The 19,484-nt window shown below is 34.8% G+C and overlaps 2 protein-coding genes across 4 annotated transcripts; one reads left to right on the forward strand and one right to left on the reverse strand.

Annotated features, from left to right (window-relative positions):
- Positions 1–244: 244 nt before the first annotated feature.
- LOC110632793 (protein NETWORKED 1A) lies at positions 245–8,945 on the forward strand. Of its 2 annotated transcripts, XM_021781124.2 has the most exons (5): positions 245–470; positions 1,022–1,128; positions 1,207–1,497; positions 2,993–7,155; positions 7,585–8,945. In XM_021781124.2, the coding sequence occupies exons 3-5, from the start codon at positions 1,395–1,397 to the stop codon at positions 8,707–8,709; spliced, it is 5,391 nt and encodes a 1,796-aa protein (XP_021636816.2). In that variant the 5' UTR covers positions 245–470; positions 1,022–1,128; positions 1,207–1,394; the 3' UTR covers positions 8,710–8,945. The 2 variants fall into 2 exon arrangements, with proteins under 2 accessions (XP_021636816.2, XP_057992374.1); XM_058136391.1 differs by lacking the exon at positions 1,022–1,128.
- A 428-nt stretch (positions 8,946–9,373) lies between these two features.
- Positions 9,374–14,930, reverse strand: LOC110632788 (protein tesmin/TSO1-like CXC 2). 2 transcript variants are annotated; one of them, XM_058136513.1, is made up of 10 exons: positions 14,605–14,930; positions 13,343–13,503; positions 12,580–13,267; positions 11,366–11,841; positions 11,150–11,218; positions 10,621–10,795; positions 10,434–10,529; positions 10,288–10,354; positions 9,977–10,139; positions 9,374–9,895 (listed from the first exon to the last, which is right to left on the reverse strand). In XM_058136513.1, exons 1-10 carry the CDS (start codon positions 14,653–14,655, stop codon positions 9,547–9,549), a joined length of 2,295 nt encoding a protein of 764 aa, XP_057992496.1. In that variant the 5' UTR covers positions 14,656–14,930; the 3' UTR covers positions 9,374–9,546. The 2 variants fall into 2 exon arrangements, with proteins under 2 accessions (XP_057992496.1, XP_057992495.1); XM_058136512.1 differs by having other exon boundaries at positions 10,615–10,795; positions 14,605–14,929.
- Positions 14,931–19,484: the final 4,554 nt, after the last annotated feature.

A 19,484-nucleotide genomic window follows, 5' to 3' on the forward strand; every position in this document is an offset into this window, starting at 1 on the left:
GAGATCTTAAGCAATGGCAGATTAGTCATTTGACTTGTTTTTCGTGGTCCTCAATATGTCCCTATCTCAATGGCAACGACAGGAAATACCAAAAAAATTGAAGATTGTGACCGTTTATCAGTATCTCCAACATTAATCAGATCATAACTACAATTAACACATACTAATCACCTCTTATTCTCCTTAATCCCATACTCCTGATATGCACGTACGCATGCTATAAATCCTCATCTTATACCAAAATTTTCGCTCTTTTCATCTGCTCGTTCTTTGTCGGCCTTTTTTTACTGTAAACTCACCTAATTTTTAGAATATAATGCGGACGACTCGTTGTGGAGAGAGAAAGGGAGACTCTCTGTTTGATCGTTTCTGAGTTAGAGAGAGAAAATGGGGTGATTAGAACGATGTGCAGCTGGGAGTTTAGCATCGCGGCTGCGAATCACTACCTATCACTGGGTTTCGTTCTTTGGGTAGGTGTTTGATACGCAATGGCCATGGAGTAATCATTTTTTTTTTCTTTTTTTGCGGTTTTGTGGATACCCATTTGGCCCGGGTTTCTTCCTTTTTCTTTGTTGTTTACTTGTTTTGGATGGTAGTGGCTACTTCCAGATCAAAACCCACATCATATTTTAGTACTGCGCATAAAACATCACTTTTTGTTCATAGTCTTGGTGGTTCATTCAAGATTATTATTTTCCCCCTATGTGTTTGCACGAACATCGCGTTTTCTACTCCTCTGAATCATTGAATGCTAGATTTGATTTCTGTAGCTTTTTTTTTTTTTTAAATTTTGGGTTTATTCATTGTGTCTAGGTGTTGAATTTTCCTTTCCTTATTTGCACTTCTTTGGGGTCATAATGCTGCATATTACTGCTTCTTAATTCATGGACTTATTAGGGAGATCAAAACAATGCATGCGTCATATTTAAGTATATGGCCTCCTGATTTCTCCTTGATTGATTTGTATTCGGATTTTGTTTTCACATTGACTATATCTTCACTGTCGTTTTGCAATTTACAGGTATGAAGATCTTATTTTTCATTTTCCTTCAATATATAATTTGAAATTGACTGAATTGAGGAGTTCCTTTGGCTGGAGAAATAGTGGATTGTTGTTCAATTGAGCAGGTAGTCTGCATAGTAATTCTGTAAATTTGGAGAATATCTACTTGAAATCTTACTAAATTTATGATTCTGATGATCTAGGTGTGTGAAGGTGCAAGAAGTGAAACAAAAATCTGGCAAGCTCCACAAGAGTTTTAATTGGGCAGTTGGAAGAATTTAAATACCAGTAAAGTCTGGCCTGGATCCAATACTTGGGTTTTTATTACTGGTGCAAGGACCCAGCCTTTGCAAAGTCCATACCAGTAGCTTTGTTGTTACTGGCTGGAATCATGGCAACCTTATCGCATTCTGAATCCAGGCGATTGTATTCTTGGTGGTGGGATAGCCACATTAGTCCCAAGAATTCAAAATGGCTTCAGGAAAATCTCACAGGTCTTTATTCTCTTCTTAGATCCTAGTGATTCTCTTCATGTATGTCTGTCATCTAATGAACTGATCTTTGAGTGCATTGTATTGTAGAAAAAGTAAGATCATGTGTGACACTAAGAACTGGTCTTCTAAAAACTTCACCTCTGAAATTAGTTAACAGCTGCATCAACTTTTACTGGCTTGTATGTAAAATTGATAGGTGAGCGCTTCTAAAAAAAATGAAGAATACTTCAAAACCAAAACGGGAATGAATAAATGAAATTTTATTGTCATCTACAGTTCTGACTTGACCTTTGGTAGATTTGGCAGTATGGAATCATAGTTCATAGAAGTTAAGATTGCTTATAGTTGAAGATGGGCTCAAACATTTAATGGATAATGGTAGTAGTAAATGTTTGTTCAGGAAAACAATAACATACAGATTAAGCTGACCCTGGGGCTTTAGTGGTATGAGATGAACTTTTGCAGTATCAGCCCATGAGCACCTTGGTTCAGAACAACTCCCAGTTTATTTTTTTTATTAGAAAACACTGTATTGATGGTTGTGAGATTTTCCAACTTGATAATTTCAAATGTTGAGTTTTCCTTGCATAATAGTTATAAGATATCTCAATCCTGAACTGTATATTATCAAATTATGGGCCTGATTAACACAATAATTTCCTGAACTTAATGTTTCACACCTATGAAGAAAGAAAATCATGTAAAAAAAAAAAAACACTCATCATTTTATGAAGAAAGAAAATCGTGTTAAAAAATCTCATCAGTCTTCTTATAAAAGTGTTTTCTCATATGTTATTTGATTTGAAGGATCTGTTATCTTGTAAAATTTAAACAATGTCCTTATAATAGTGGTGGCTGACAGTCAGCAACTTTGCACAAAACCATGAAACTTTTATCCATATGCAGATTGTAACAGCATATGCTGGATTTCAACAGTGTTACTTACTGGTCCATAAACGATAACACAATTTTCCTGAAATACAGATGTTCTTTTTTTCCTCCCCGCTTTATGATGTATTTATGTAGCATATATAGTTAAAAATTTAATTAATGCATGAACCGCAATCTGCATAACATATACTTATGGACAAAATAGCTTGTTCTTAATCAAGTCATGTAAATTTATTATGTGTATGAGTGCACTTTTGTGTTTGTTCTTCACTTCATGCCACTGGTTGAGACCAACTTAAATTAATTTTTTTTCCTCTTTTAACTTATTTTTGGCTTACAGTTCTGCAGAAATTTTTTACTGGTTCCATAGGTGCACATTTTTCAATGTAGAAATAGATGCAGATAGTTCAATAGAATATCACCCTTTCACCATACTTGATGAAACTTATAAAGTTCTTAATCATATTGCTATAATTTGTAAGAGGGAGTAGAGCTATTGTTCACTGGATAGCTCTTAATAAGAGATTGAACAGTTGTTTACATATATCTACTCTTTTGCAATTCATGGGCCATTCTCTCAATGGACATAAATCTGTGTAAACAGATATGGATGCCAAAGTAAAAGCAATGATCAAGCTTATTGAAGAAGATGCTGATTCATTTGCAAGGAGGGCAGAAATGTACTATAAAAAACGCCCAGAGCTGATGACATTGGTTGAAGAGTTCTATCGTGCTTACCGTGCATTAGCAGAGAGGTATGATCATGCAACTGTGGAGCTTCGCCAAGCTCATCGAACCATGGCAGAAGCATTTCCAAACCAAGTACCTTATGTGCTGGCTGATGATTCACCGTCAGGCTCTTCAGGTCCTGTAGGTGAGCCTCACACGCCAGAAATGCCACATCCAATTCGTGCATTACTCGACCCCAATGACTTGCATAAGGATGCCCTAGGACTCTCTTCAGCCAACCTGCATGCCATGAAAAGCAATGGAGGATATTCAGAAGGATCAGATTCTGGAATTAACAGAAGGGGTTTAAAACAGCTCAATGACTTGTTTGGGTCAGGAGTAACGGTTTCAAAAGTTTTGGAAGAAAAGATGAAAAAAAGCCCAAACATCCATGAAATGACAGAGGCTGAAACTGAAGTTCAAAACTTGATGAAAACTCTTTCAGAGATTCAAGCTGAAAAGGAAGCTGTTCTTCTTCAGTATCAGCAGAGCTTGCAGAAGTTATCTAGCCTGGAAAGAGAACTTAAGGAAGCTGGAGGACTTGATGAACGAGCAAGTAGAGCTGAAATTGAAGTTAAAATCCTGAAGGAAACCCTTGTTAAATTAGAATCTGAGAGGGATGTTGGTCTTCTTCAGTACAATAAATGTTTGGAAAGAATATCTAGCATGGAGAATATGATCTCTCAAACACAAGAGGATGCAAAGGGACTTAATGAGAGAGCAATTAAAGCAGAAATAGAAGCTCAAAATCTCAAGCAAGAACTTTCTGCATTAGAAACTGACAAGGAAGCAGGTCTTCTTCAGTACAACCACTGTCTTGGAATGATATCAACTTTGGAAAATAAAATCTCTCTTGCAGAGGCAAATGCAAAAATGCTTAACGAGCAAACTGAAAGAGCAGAAACTGAAGTTAAAGCATTGAAGGAAGCTCTTGCCAGGTTGAACAAAGAGAAAGAAGCTACGGAACTTCGGTATGAACAGTGTTTGGAGAGAATAGCTAAAATGGAGTGTGAAATTTCTCATGCCCAAGAAGATGCGAAAAGACTCAACAGTGAAATTCTGATGGGGGCTGCAAAATTGAAAGATGTAGAAGAACAGTATTTTCTGTTAGAGAGATCAAATCAGTCTCTGCAGTTGGAGGCAGATAATCTAGCACAGAAGATAGCAACAAAGGATCAAGAACTTTTGGAGAAAGAAGATGAATTGGAGAAACTTCAGATTTCACTGCAATATGAGCACTCACAGTTTGTTCGAATTGAAGCTGGTTTGCAAACTTTGCAGAAATTGCACTCTCAATCTCAAGAGGAGCAGAGAGCTTTGGCGAAAGAGCTTCAGATGAAGCTTCAATTATTGAAGGACTTGGAGATATGTAACAATGACCTGCAGGAAGATCTTCAGCGGGTTAAGGAAGAGAACCAGAGTCTCTATGAATTGAACAGTTCTTCCAGAAGTTCAATAATGAATTTACAAAATGAAATTCTTAGCCTGAAGGAAGTGAAAGAAAAACTGGAACAGGATCTGGCGCTGCAAGTGGCTCAAAGTAATTCTCTGCAGGAAGAAATCCAACATTTGAAGGAGGAGATTGAGGGCTTGAATAGGAGATATCAGGATTTAATAGAACAATTGTGCTCATTAGGTCTGGATCCTAAGTGCCTGAATTCAGCTGTCAAGGACTTGCAAGATGAGAACTTGAAGCTAAAAGAAGTTTGCAAAAAGGACAGAGATGAAAAAGAAGATCTCTATGAGAAGTTGAGGAACATGAATGAGCTTCTGGAGAGGAATGTTGCTTTGGAGAGATCTCTATCAGAATTGAATAGCAAGTTGCAAGGATCAGCAGAGAGGGTTAAAGAATTGCAGGATTCATGCCAGTTTCTTCAAGGAGAAAAATCTAGTCTTGTTGCTGAAAAAGCCATCCTGCTTTCTCAGCTGCAAACTATGACTGAGAATATGCGAAAGCTCTTGGACAAAGATGCCGTGCTGGAGAATTCACTCTCTTGTGCAAATGTTGAACTTGAAGGTTTAAGGGCAAAGTCAAAAGGTTTGGAAGAATTTTGTCAGATGCTCAAAGATGAGAAATCCAATCTTCAGAATGAAAGAAGCATCCTGTTGAGTCAGCTGGAAAATGTTGAACAGAGACTGGGAAACCTAGAAAGGAGGTTTACAAGATTAGAAGAAAAATATATTGATCTGGAGAAGGAGAAAGAATCAACACTCTGTGAAGTAAGAGAATTGCAGATTTACCTTGGCATAGAAAAACAAGAGCGTGCATGTTATATACAGTCTAGTGAGTCCCGATTGGCAGATCTGGAGAACCAGGTCCTTCTTCTGAAAGAAGAAAGTAACTTAAGTAAAAAAGAATTTGAAGAAGAACTAGACAAGGCTGCAAATGCTCAGTTTGAGATCTTCATCTTGCAGAAGTTTATACAAGATTTGGAAGAGAAGAATTTGTCTCTGTTGATTGAATGCAAAAAACATGTTGAGGCATCCAAATTGTCGAATAAACTTATATCAGAGTTGGAGACTGAGAATCTTGAGCAGCAGGTGGAATTAGAATTCTTATTGGACGAAATTGAAAAGCTGAGAATGGGAGTTCATCAAGTGTTCAGGGCCGTTCAATTTGATCCATTCAATGAGCATGGAGATGGGATTGAAGAAGAGCAGATTCCACTTCTCCATATTTTGGATAACATTGAGGACCTAAAAGATTCTCTCCTAAGAAATGAGGATGAAAAGCAACAACTAGTGGTTGAGAACTTAGTGCTCTTAACTTTACTTGGAGAACTAAGATCAGAGGGTACTGAACTTGAGTCGGAGAAGAAAATCCTTAAGCAGGAGATTGACATGATGTCGGAGCACTGTTCTCTTCTGCAAAAGGATAAGCTTGAACTTATGGAGATGAACAGGCAACACAAGTTGGAAGTATGTAAAGGAAAGCAGCAGGAGGAAGTATTAAAGGCTGAACTAGAAACTCTACATGCGAATCTTGCAAGTTTTCAGGGTTCTTACCTGGCATTGCAAGAAGAAAACTCCAAGGCACTTGGAGAAAACAGATCTTTACTCAAGAAAATTTCGGATCTGAAAGAGGAAATGCATATACTTGAGGAGGAAAACAGTGAATCTCTCATGGAAGTACTTACTCTTAGTAACGTATCATCAGTTTTCAAGAGCTTTGGGACTGAGAAAGTTGAGGAACTTGAAGCACGTTCTGAAGATATCAGCTGTCTCCATGTGCATAACAATGACCTCAAGAAGAAGGTTGAGATGTTGGGGCAGAAGCTGGAAGCAAAAGAAGCAGAAAGTCTTCATCTTAATGATACAATTGAGAAGTTGCAACAGGAGCTGCAAGAAGGCAAAGACTTAACTCATCAATTGAACTATCAAATTTTAATTGGGCAGGATTTTCTCAGACAGAAAGCCGCTGAGCTTTTAGAAATGGAACAGAAGCTTAAGGCTGCTCACAACTTGAATGCAGAATTGTGCAGAACTGTTGAGGAACTGAAGAGGGAATGTGAAGAATCAAAAATGGCTAGAGAGAATATAGAGAAGCAGTTTCTTGAGCTTTCCAAAGATAGAATATTTCAGAAGAAGGAAATTGAATATCTTAAAGAAGCAAATGAAAATCTGGAATCAGAGGTGAGTAAATTATGCAAGGAAGTTGAAGAACGAAGGACTAGAGAAGAGAACTTGAGTTTGGAGTTGCAAGAGAGAAGCAATGAGTTTGAGCTCTTTGAAGCTGAGGCTTCATCATTCTATTTTGATCTTCAGATATCCTCCACACGAGAGGTTTTGCTTGAAAATAAAGTTCATGAATTGACTGCAGTCTGTGAGAATCTCGAAGATGAAAATGCAACCAAGGATATCAAAATTGAACTTATGAAAGAAAGATTTGGCTTCTTGGAAACTGAAATTGGAGAAATGAAGGCTCATTTGTCTGCATATGCTCCAGTCATAGCTTCTCTAAAAGACAACATAGAATCTCTTGAGCACAATGCCCTTCTTTGCACAAGATTTGTTGCGGCTTCCAATCATGGACAGATGGTAAAGTTCTTTCCCACCACAAGATTAACTTTGAAGCAATTTACTATATCAGAGTCCTTTTCCTCTCTTTTCAATGTTACAGCACAAAAAGAAGAAACTGATTTCATAGACCTTAACATAAGTTTTTTACGCCTAACCACCCAATTTACCTTCTACTTATGGAAACTTGATTATCTGACATGACAGATTTAAGATTTAAATTCTACTAGATTTTATAGTTGATTTACTAATTTTACATAAGTTTAAAATGCCCTGTGAGGATTTTAATAGGTTATTGCTCTTGTTCTTTGCAAATTTCATGATGGCAGAAATACATGTATGTCAGAACTCCAAACAAGTTGTCCCCTAGGGCCTAGTGTTGTCCCATTCAAATGTTCTGTATAGATAGTGTGCATAATAATATGTTAAATCTTCTTGTTGTGTCATCAGGGTGTGGAAATGGCTATTCAACCTCAGGAAATGAGCAAACAAGAACTCATATGTGATGAAACAGTGCCAGATGGAATTTCGGAATTGCTCAAGATACAAAATAGAATTAAAGCAGTTGAGAAGGCAGTGGTCAAAAAAATGGATAGGCATGTAATGCAGGAAAGAGAAAACACCAATGTCAAACTGGTGGAATCTAGAGGACACAAAGAAGAGATGGAGCTTGAAAATGAGCCCAGTAAAGCTGAAACTTCTGATGTGAAGACTGGGATTTTGATGAAAGACATTCCACTTGATCAGGTTTCAGACTGTTCATTGTACAGGAGGAGTAAGATGGAGAATTTTGAGACTGATAATCAAATGCTCAAGCTATGGGAATCTGCTGAGCAAGACTGTAGCCTTGATCCAGGGGCTTGTGTCACACAAAAGCAGGTTGCTGCACGGTTAGAGATTGTCAATGCACATCATCAGTTCAAAGATGCTAACCAGAAGGGTCAGAATCCCTCTTTAGAGTTACAGGTTGAGAGGGAAGTGGGCATTGATAAGCTAGAGGTGTCTACAAGCATCAATAAGGAGCCAAATCAAGATGGGAACAGAAGAAGGATATTGGAGCGACTTGCTTCTGATGCTCAGAAATTAATGTCTCTTCAAACAACTGTGGCAGATTTGAAGAACAAACTGGAGATGAACAAGAGGAGCAAGAAAGCCAATGATGCTGAATTTGAAAGAGTGAAAAGTCAGTTACAAGAAGTTGAGGAGGCTGTCATGCAGCTGGCTGATGCTAATGATCAACTGATAAAAGATATTGAAGAGAATCCCTCATCTTCAGAAGGAAAAACTTCAATAGCACCAGAAGAGACTGGCAATGTCCACAGAAAAAGACTGACAGAACAAGCACGGAAAGGATCTGAGCAGATTGGACGGCTGCAGTTTGAGGTCCAAGGCATCCAGTACCTTCTGCTGAAACTGGAGGGTAAAAATAAAAGCAAAGGTAAACACAGGTTTCCTGGAAGTAGAACAGGCATCCTCTTGAGGGACTTCATCTACAACGGTAGCAAGAAAAGTATCAGAAAGAGGAAGAAGGCTTGTTTCTGTGGATGTGCAAGACCTTCAACCCATGAAGATTGAGGCGACCACTCAAGGAGAAGCCGATTGATATTGTTAGCAAAACTTTACTTGAAACGTTCTTGATGATTAAGTGAACATTTCTTGGAATAGTTAGTTTGAATGTCAACCTAGCCTAGCAGAACAGTAAGAAATAGACTTATCTAGCAGTAATAAGCTGTTCCTGTCAGCATTTTTAATCTTATTAGTTCAGTTAAACAATATCAATGCGGTATAAACTCCTTAATTATCCAGTCCAATGCAGTAATTTTCTTGCTGCCAAATTCTTATTGAAGTAGAAAAGTGTGAAGAGACTCCATTTTTCATCTTAAGAGATGAAAATGAATACAAAATGCATGTATGATAGTGGATGACAAATTTACATGAACCATACAAATGGTTATATCATATGTACAAATGGTTATATCAGATGAAAGCAAAAAGCTGATGGACTGCATTCACCACATCAGTTTCCTTGCATTTATAGCACTTGCATGTTAAAACAACTTACGCTGGATATACAAACCAAATAAAACATCTGTAATAAGCACATATTCAAGAGATTACTGTTTATGGGCAGTAGTCCCAAAAATAATCTATGCATCGTCTAACACAGGTTTGAGAAAATTTATATTTATAACAATGATGCTATTGAGCTTTAAAAATGAAGGTAAATAAACAAAATTAGGGAAAAAAAATTACCATATTATACAATGACTTGAAGTGCTTGAACATTATGACTTACAAGAGTAAGAGAGCATATTATTGTACAAGAAGAGCTGAACTAACGCTCAACTACTACATCTGAAAGCAACAAAGGTTTAAAGAATTTCATCTAATCTTCATGGGAAAGATTTCATTTCAATGCTGGGGAGTGAGAGAAGGAAATGAAGGAATGGATTGCAATATCAACTTCCGGCCACTCCTTTGAGCAGGTGATGATCCTAAAATACTGTGAGGAGGAGAGACCCTCTTGCTGTTGGGAGAAGTCTTGATGCCATTGCTTGGAGAGTAGTTGCCTCTGAGGATCTCAGGCATATCATCATCATGAATGGTTTGTACTTGTGTCTCAAACTTTGGTTGAGGTCTGAGAATATTGGGTTTACCATATTTTTGGCTAGTATACAATCCAGAAGAAGATCCAATACTGAGAAAAGATCTTGGTGGTTTGCTCTTTGATGAAAATGGCGGCTGAAGCAATTGTCTGGCTCTGGCATTTGAAAAAACCATTAAGGATCTAAAAAGAATTAAGTAAAATTCGCAAGGCAATAAATAGCTCAGAAATAAAAACCTGCAAAACGCTAATGGTGTCATGGGAAGAGCAGAATTTGGATTTTGCTCTTCATTATTCTGGATTTCAGTTTTCTGTGAAATTTTGTCAACCCCACTCTTTTCATGTCCTTCTGTTTCATCTTCTGTTTCTGCTTCTGCTTCTATTTCTGCAGGAGCAGATCCTGAACTCCAAAAATATTTAAGTGCTTAAAAAATCCACGTTTTCAAATAATATCAGCATTAAGAACTATACTATTTTAATATCAGAAAACTGCTAAGGAAAAATTAGTGATGGTTCCAAGTAGAACTAAAGCAGTCATGAAAACTCACCATCCTTTCTACCAAATGCATTCTTACACCCTTCACATCTGCAGTTAATGGAGCATCCAACACCACCCTTCACGAGAAAACCATGGTAATGAATCAGTCTATATGAAGTACAAAAAGCATTGAGAGTATACTCCAAAGAGAAAAACCTGGTAGCATTCGCAGTATTTCTTTAGGCAACTAGATTTCTTGCAATTGCATCCTCTTTTATGTCTTGCTGAAGCAGGGGTTTTGCTGGATTCATCCTAGTTTGCAAAAGCACACAAATTAAGAAAGGAGTTCAACACAGTTAATGAAGGAAGCAGGCAAGCAAAAACTTCAAATTCCAACCCCAACTTCAGTTGCAGTTTCAGAGCTCCTAATCACTTTTGGAGCAAATGCAAGTGGGTTGCGAGATTCAATTTGTTTGCGGGTTGAAAGAACAGTATCTTCATGAATAGGCTTGTTGAAGCATTCTTGACATGAACATGGTTCTATGCAGTAGACACCAGCAGCAAAACACTCACAGTAACTGCAAGGAAAGCATACAATGTCAAAATATGTACATTATCTAGAGTATCCAATTTCTTTTTACTGGTTGAACATTCATAAAGCCGAAAGAAAAGAGCAGCCAAAGAACACATGGAGGAAAATCTAGTCATGCTTTATTTGCAGCAAGGACTTAGCTAATTAAGAGTAAAGACTGATGTTAAAAAAGGTCCACCACTGAAATCTAACCTAAACCTAAAGAATAGCATATGCATGTTATGATCACTAACTGAAAACTACATTGCATGGCTCCCGGCAATCAGGCTGCCAGTTCATAAAATCTATAGTTCCTGGTCAAATTTAAACTAAAAAAAAAAAAAAAAAGAAAAACACTTACAGTTTCAAACACTTGGACTTCTTACAGTTACAACGCTTGCAGGCTTCACTTTCTCCTTCCAACTTACGCCTAAAAATAAATTTCAAAATCACAATTAAGAGTGAATAATAATAATAATAATAATAATAATAATAATAATAATAATAATAATAATAACACTTGAGTGATTAAGAACATGTACTGATAACCATATGAGAGTTTTGTAAAGGAGCATACCTCTTCTTTTTGGCGCTACTATGATTGAATTCTTCAGTAACTAAACAAGCAGATGCCTGAGGAACATCTTCCACAAATGGAGCTTCATTTTCAGTTGGATCAATGTCTATGTCAGTAGAAGCTAAAGACAACGATTCATTAAGTTCTTGACCAGAATTTTGGGAGGGAAAGGGAGCAACAGTGCTGGGCACACTTATTCCAGAAGACAAAGTTTCATGCTTCACATTTTTGCTATCCTTGGAAGTTATTGCCAAAGCATTTAAGTGCAAACCAATTCCAGGTAAAACACACCTTGAAGAATCACTGCCAGGCTTAAAAGGAACGAATCGCTTATCTATGGAGGCAATCTTCTCATCAGATTGCCCTCCTACAGAAGTAGTTAAATTTGAACTATCACCTAAGTTCTTCCTACGAGCTGCTGCCGTCTCAAAATCTAGACAACGCCTTCGTATGCCTCGATGCAAAATAGAAACTGCCTACAAACAGGCAGCCAAAGAAAAATGTTATCCAACCATTCAAAGGAGTTTGTCCTGTACTAATAATAGGAAGAAAACATGAGAATTCTCCAAGAGTAAAAAAGTCTATAAAGTTACAAAAAGACCAATGAACAAAGAAGCCATACATATCAGAAGGTTAGCTGGAGTTGGATGGTGTTTTGATGAAGTCTAGGAAATTGAAAATTCAATGAAATTTGCGGTACAGAATATGGTAATGATGCTGCTATCCTATACAAATATCAAATCTTGGTAGAATTTCTTTTCAAATATTGATTAACTAATTATGCTGATTGTAAGACAAACCATATTTGATTGTCTCACACATCACTTTTTTACATTTTATGTTGTAAACCTATATATCTTCCAAGTTATATTTATAATTTTATATGGTAAGCTGCTTGGCCAAGATCATTTTAGTGAAATATAATGTTAGCCTAACATTGAATATAAGTTGGAAGGATATGCCTCCAACTAAAAATAACATATGGCAAAGGACTCTCTACTCGCCCTAACAGTTCCTGCAGTTAGGAGAGAAGCTGACTGGCAATCCATCATTAATGTGCCAAATAAATGACTATTTTATACTTCCCAGCTCCTCTAACAGTTGCTAGCAAAAATATGGGGGCTAACTTTAGATCATAGTAATGTTTGAAAAGTAACCCCAAAATTGGGCCACATCCATGAATTTTGGACAATTGAAACAAGTTGCATCCTTACCTTAGAAACAGCCCCAGCGGACATTCCCACCTCATTATCCACGTCCTCATTTGGATTGCTAGTAGTGCACTCATTTGGATTGCCATTGTCAGCAAGGTTGTCCCGTTTCTGGTTTATTTCCTTTGGCACAATAGTTTCTCCAGGTTGGGTTGAAGGACCTATTTGCACTTTATGTACCTCGCCAAGAGAAGCAGAAAAACTAGTACCAAGATCCAGTGATTTCTGCATTAGCCCCTTAAAAGCCTCTGTGTCAGTTGGGGAATTAAAAATTAATAGGTCATTAGAATCTGATATCAAACTCTCCCAATCACAATCTGTTGCTTCTTTCTTCTGCTCAGCCTGGTATACCCTTTGTAGATGCATTTCACGTTCAGGTGAACATTTTCGAGAGATGCCAGCCAATTCTGACGAGCAATCAATTTGGGGACCACAACGAGGTGTTGGATCATATTCCGGGCTCCCACAACCATAATTTAACCTCCGTGGCAGCTCAACTGCAAATCTCAGATCTTCAGTAGGAGGTTCCACAGAAACTTCTCCAATAGACGCCCCTGGATTAAAATTTTCCTGTAGCTCAGCTGAGTTATCATACAACTGAGCAACATCCAAAGCTGTCCCTTCATCACGGCTGACTTTATTTCCATTTTCAGATGAGAACTCAGATTTTGAGGGATCTGAGTAGTGATGCCTGAAAATTAGAGAGTATGAAGTTTTTGGAATAGTTTATGGTACATATGAATGACCAACAAATACAGTCGATTACCTTCTTAAAAACCTAGATTCCTTGTTAGAGCTAAGATGGGGAGAAGTGAAAATTGACGGAAGAGATCCAAAACTAAGTGAATGTAATGCCTGAGTAATGTGTACCGACTTTACTGGCTTGATTGGAGAAAGACTATTGATGTAGTTGAAGATAGGGGAATCCTGCACCAGTAACAGAGATTTTTCTAAGATGAGGGAATAAAGATTGTTATATTCTCAAAAAATTAACTTCATCTACCTACAATTAACAGTATGATCTAAATCAAAGGCTACTAAGAACAAGAAATATCAAAAAGAGTGCCAAAAAAATAAGAAAAAGACGATGGAAAAATACAACCAGCAACATTTTTACCCCAAACGCTGATAAGATGAGTATTAAGCACAATAAATGCTCGAACAAAAAGAATCCAAAAATTAATATATTAACTGCACAATCCAGGGGCATAAAATTTCGGGTAAAAAATATAAATTTTAATTTTCAAAACTAAACACGAGGCAGCAGTTAGACAACCAGTAAACGTTCAGCAGCCCCTACAAACTGAAAGAAGACCATTAATTAGGAAAAAGAAAAAGGATAAACGTAAGGTAACTTAAATGTGTTATTCACAAAAAAAAACAAGGGTAATTTCAATGTTTGCAGCAGAATTTGTAACTTTAGATTGGAAAAAATAACGTATTGATGAATCAAAATATAACCCCCCCAAAAAAAAAAAACCGAATCCTGTTGCATTGAACACCATGAGCAAATAACAAATGAATTTCGTTAAATGCTTGTAAGGAGGAAAAGTATTTTTTCACAGGAAAAGTATAAACTAAGATCTCAAACATGAGGAGTTAGTTCAAATTTTCAGTCAACCAGCAACTGAAGAGACCTGAGGTGGATAATTCGACAAACGTCACACATGCACCCAGAGCTTGAAAAGCACAAGAACCCAGAAGCCAGAATGCAATGATTGCACTTCAACTACAGATCTGTTCCGTTTTGAACTGAAATTTACACGCAGAAAACTAAGTTCGTGAAACTACGAAGCAGACACCTAATTTAAGAAACAGCATCTTGATCCGAGAAAACCAAGGTAAGTGAACCCACTCAGAACCAAAATTAAGCACAATTACACAATAGAAACAGTTAAAACTCAAGTCAAACATCAAATCCACCAATCGTAAACAGCAAAGGGAAACCCAATTCACCGCAGAAGAAATTCAAAAGCCAAAATGGAGGAAATAATCAGAAGAAGAGAAGCAAAATGACACGGTGACGACCTCGAATTTAGAAAGGGAAGTGGTGATCTGGGTCTTCTCAGGGGTGTCCATGTCGAGGGAAGAAGCAGCAACACATAGCTAGCAAGTAAATTCTGTGGTCAGAGAGCAACCATAGTCGATAAAAGTGTTTAGCATCGACTTTCTTCGAATGTCACAATCTAAAGAGAGAGAGTGAGATTCTCTCTCTAAAGAAAGGAAATAGAGAAAAAAGAAGATAGAGATAGAAGAAGACGAAGAAGAAGAAGAAGAAGAAGAAGCGGGAAGGCGGGATGATGTGGATTTTCTCGTGGGGATAACCCCAAATGACCCACCATCGCCAACCCCACACTCAACAACTGTATTATATATGCCATTTGTGATTTGTGTCACCTCCATTAAAACTGCCGCTCACCTTTTGCTTTAAAAAAGTAACGTACTCTTTTCTTTACTCCTCTGATTTCCTTCTCTCTTCTTTTTTCTTTTTCTTTTCCAATTTACAGAGCACTCGTTGCTTCTATTTACTCCACTGCCAAAATCATACTCAATAAATTATACCAAACCTTCACCAAAATTAAATAAATAAATAAATATCAAAAAATTAAAAGTAAATAAATATTTTATAATTTAATCCTTGATATTCAATAAATTATAATTTAATTATTTTACTTTTTAAATAAGATATCACAAAAGAAAATATTATTAAAAAATGACTCAAATATGACATTCTATCATATATTATAATTGTACTAATATCATTCGCATTCAATTATTATTACTACCATATCAATCTAATAATTATAATAATAATAATTATAAGATCGAGTACTTATTATTATTTTAAAAATTTAAATTAATAATAAAAAAGTAATTTTAATTTTGTAGTAACGTAAAATATCATGGATTAAAAAAATTTGTACAAAATACTAGCCCATTAAATTATGTCAACAACAATAATAATTCCTATCACAACTAATTAACGTGGATTTTGTGCATTGCAATATGGCATCTCACGTTCTTGTATTGAATGTGTGACGCCACACCAAATAAAATACAACAAATTGGAGCATATGTGATTTCACGGATCACCCGTGACTCTTAAAGACGTAATATAATTAACATCTACATTTATCCCCTTGGATTTTAATGTTTCATTTTCTTCTTCTATTTACCTTTATGACCCTTGTTTGGTCATCTGAAATTTGCAACCCACTAGGCTATTTTAGACAAAACACCCGAAACGGTCCAAAATATATAAATAAATAATTCCATCGTGGGTGACGTGCAGCGATTTCGATTTTGCCGCGCAAATATTTCAAAAGGTAGGTTATACGGTAGGTTTGAGGTCCACCAAAACTGATAGACCTTAACTAACACTGCGCCCTTTTCAACAACATCTCAAGTTTTAACCTTTCGATTAGCATCTAACCAAATACATCAACGAGCTTTATCATCAAAATTAGTAAAACCTCACTCACAAAATTATTGCAAATAATTCCCTGTAAGGAAGCAAACATCAACCGAGGACATTATATGAGTTTGTTGGGCATTCACATCAAAGTGTAAATCCCTTTTCTGTCTCCATCACCTACTCTTAGTTATGTTGTCTTATTGTACCGGATAAGTTTGGTATCACAATTAAATTTTGATAATTAATTATTCAACCTCACTATTTACTCATTCGTAATTAATAAAATAATATTTTATTGTATAAGGTTGTCACGTGAGATACCGTGCCTTAAATTAAGTAGAGTGAATGTAAGCAGGCAAGTGCAAAGGACTAAGACAGTGCAGACTAGAAATAATGATATATAAATAAATAAAAATAAAAATAATTTATTGTTCTTTCCCAACTCCCCACATTCTCTGGAATATGAAGTTGATGCCCGAATCATAGTGTCGACTGTCCATACTAACATGCGCCAAACATAACACTTAAACACTCATTTCTTTTCACATTCAACATTTGCCAAAAAAACAAAGCGATTAGCTTTAATTACGCTGCATATGGGTAGATGGATTTGTGTTGATTATATAATTAAGGGGTTATGATAATACTTAATTTGTAATGTCGTTATGTCAGATTGGAGATGAATAGATAATTGGAGTTTAGTTGACCAATTATTAAAGGAGCTTATTTAATGATTTTTTTAATTTAGGATTATGCTCTTGCAATTTGGAAGTGATCAAAAGAAAAGTCACGGTTTACAGTAATATGAGTACAAGTGTAATGATAGGATACGTTTAACATGCAACATTTTTTTTAATGTGTTTAATTATAAAAATTTTAAAATAATTAATTATTTTATTAATCATGTTTGATAATTATTTCTCCAACTCTAGGCTCTACCAAACAACTGGCCTTAATGTAACATTTATTGCCTCGCCTAACGGGCCATTCATAGAAAAAACCTTTTTCTTTCTTGGTGGTTTGTGGGATTTTGTGGGTTCTTGAAGGTTTTGGATTTTTGGGCGTCATGTTGCTAAAGGAAGTTTCCTAGTTCACTAACATACGAGGCCATCGCCCACCACCACCACCACCAGCCTGCCTGCCTCTTCATTTGGAATTTTAGCTGCATAGCCACACACACAGAGAGAGAGAGAGAGAGAGGAGATAATAAATAAAGAGGTGATTTTGAATCCAAATTAGCGAGATGGGTTGCATTTGAAGGTTGTTGAGGTTTTATCTTTGAAGAATCTATCTAGTCCCATTATGGACCATATTCTCATCTTATCACAAACACACATGTCAACAGTGGTCTCAAACTGATAAGAGATCCCATTTAATCAGGTAAGCTTTTATTTCAACTATAATATTTTATTAGGGTGTTTGATTCACTGTTAGATGTAACTGATAACTAATAAACATTTAAATATATGGTTTATAAAATATTTATTATTAGTCATCAGTTACCAATTATCCACTATTAGTTATGTCTGACAATTAAATCAACTTAAATTTAAAATATTTTAAATTTATGAATTTTCTTTAAAGACGAATAAAATAAAAAAAAAGTTACTTAAATTCAATTATATTATCAAAGTTATTAAAATTACAGTTTATTCGACTTCTTTTGATCAATAATGAAAATGATTGATATATGCCTACATTCAACATTTAATTGCAATTTATTCAATTATATTCAACTCTTGATTGATTTTTTTTTTAATTAAAATTATCTTATATCCTATCCTCTTTCATTTTTTCTTATTTCATTCTTCAATTACATCATAATATCACTGATTCACCGAGATTAAATGCGTAGATAACTTTATTAAGAGTTATCCTAATACCTAATGATTAATATATTTATTAGTAATCTGTCTAAAAAAAGTTATTGAATGAATTTATTATTTGTTTTATTCATTTATTTTTATTGATACTGAAGCACATAAAAGCATGATAAATCCAACTATCCTTGATTATGCAGCATGGGTTTCCCATTCATAGTATTTTCGTGTTGTAACTGATAAAATATTTAAAATAGAGCTGATCACCAAAAAATCCATATAATTACAGTTTTTTCTTGACTGTATTATATGGACAAAAACATATCAATCAACTTTCTAAGATGTTAAAGAAACAAGCCTCTCATTAGAGAAATGAACAAATTACAGCTCTCCAGGTATTTAAACAAATAGCTTGAAATCTACCTTTTTAAAAGATTCTCGGTATAGGAAAAATGATACTCCAAACTGATATTAGTGATAAATACCGAGAAACTTTGAAATAAAATTTTGAAAATATATAGGCTTTGCGAAGATGAGTAAACACGAGCTCTTTTTAGGTAATAAAAATTTATTATCTCGAAGAAAAATGGTTTAGGGTATTAAAATAAAGTCTCCTTGTTTAATAATTATAAAATTATACTTTCATACATAGATACATAATTACTAACACTAATTAATTTTCCCTTCTATTAATAAAATATTTTTTATTAATTTATTTTGTCAATATCTTAAATATTAAAAAAAATAAAAAAATGGATTATTCGTTGATATTAAATGTTATATAAAATGGAAGAAAACTTTTGGCTTGGGCCTTCGGCAAGGTTAAAAATGGACCAATAAAATGGGCTTTGGTGTCACTGAAAATCCATAATGTAAATCTGATTTGATTTCCCTTTTAAAGGGGAATATATATATATATATATATATATATATATATATATATATATATATATATATATAATTAAATTTAGTTCTAAAATTTAAAATATTGTTATAAAATTATTATTTTTTATATATCTTTGACATTATTTTCGTTATGAAAATTGTTGGATGACAATGGATAATGTCGTTGATTGTGAGATTTACATCATAATAGAGTTCAAAACCTTTTGATACATTATATCAAATCCTACAAAATTTAACAAATTGCAGAATAAAAAAATATAATTAATTCATTTCTCAATATTTAAAAGCTCACATAATAAATAAAAAAAATTATATAAAGAGAACAAAAATCTAAATAAAAAAAATTATATAAAGAGAACAAAAATCTAAATAAAAAAAATAAATCAGACAAAAAAATTCATTGAAAGGAAAATTTGAATAAAATTAATAATACTCTACTTTATTGAAAACATGAAAGCAGGAAGGAATTTATTGCAATAAAAATGATCCCCAATAATTAAAAAAAGTTTTTATTAGTACGAGTAATAAAAAATTATATATCCAATCTTATTATTGGGTGTTTGATTATTGTGAATAAAGAAAATCTCCATTAAAAACGTTTTATCCTCATAATGTACCTCATCGGTGTAAGTAAAATTAAACCTAAAAAAAAATAAGAAAAAGTTATTTAGGTAACTTAAGTATTTTTATAAATTTTATATTTTTAGAAAATTGAAATCTGTGCATAATTTTTTATTTTTTAAAATTATTATTTAAGAGTTTTTTAA

The sequence above is a fragment of the Hevea brasiliensis genome, chromosome 15, assembly GCF_030052815.1.
Source record: "Hevea brasiliensis isolate MT/VB/25A 57/8 chromosome 15, ASM3005281v1, whole genome shotgun sequence".
NCBI lineage: Eukaryota > Viridiplantae > Streptophyta > Magnoliopsida > Malpighiales > Euphorbiaceae > Hevea > Hevea brasiliensis.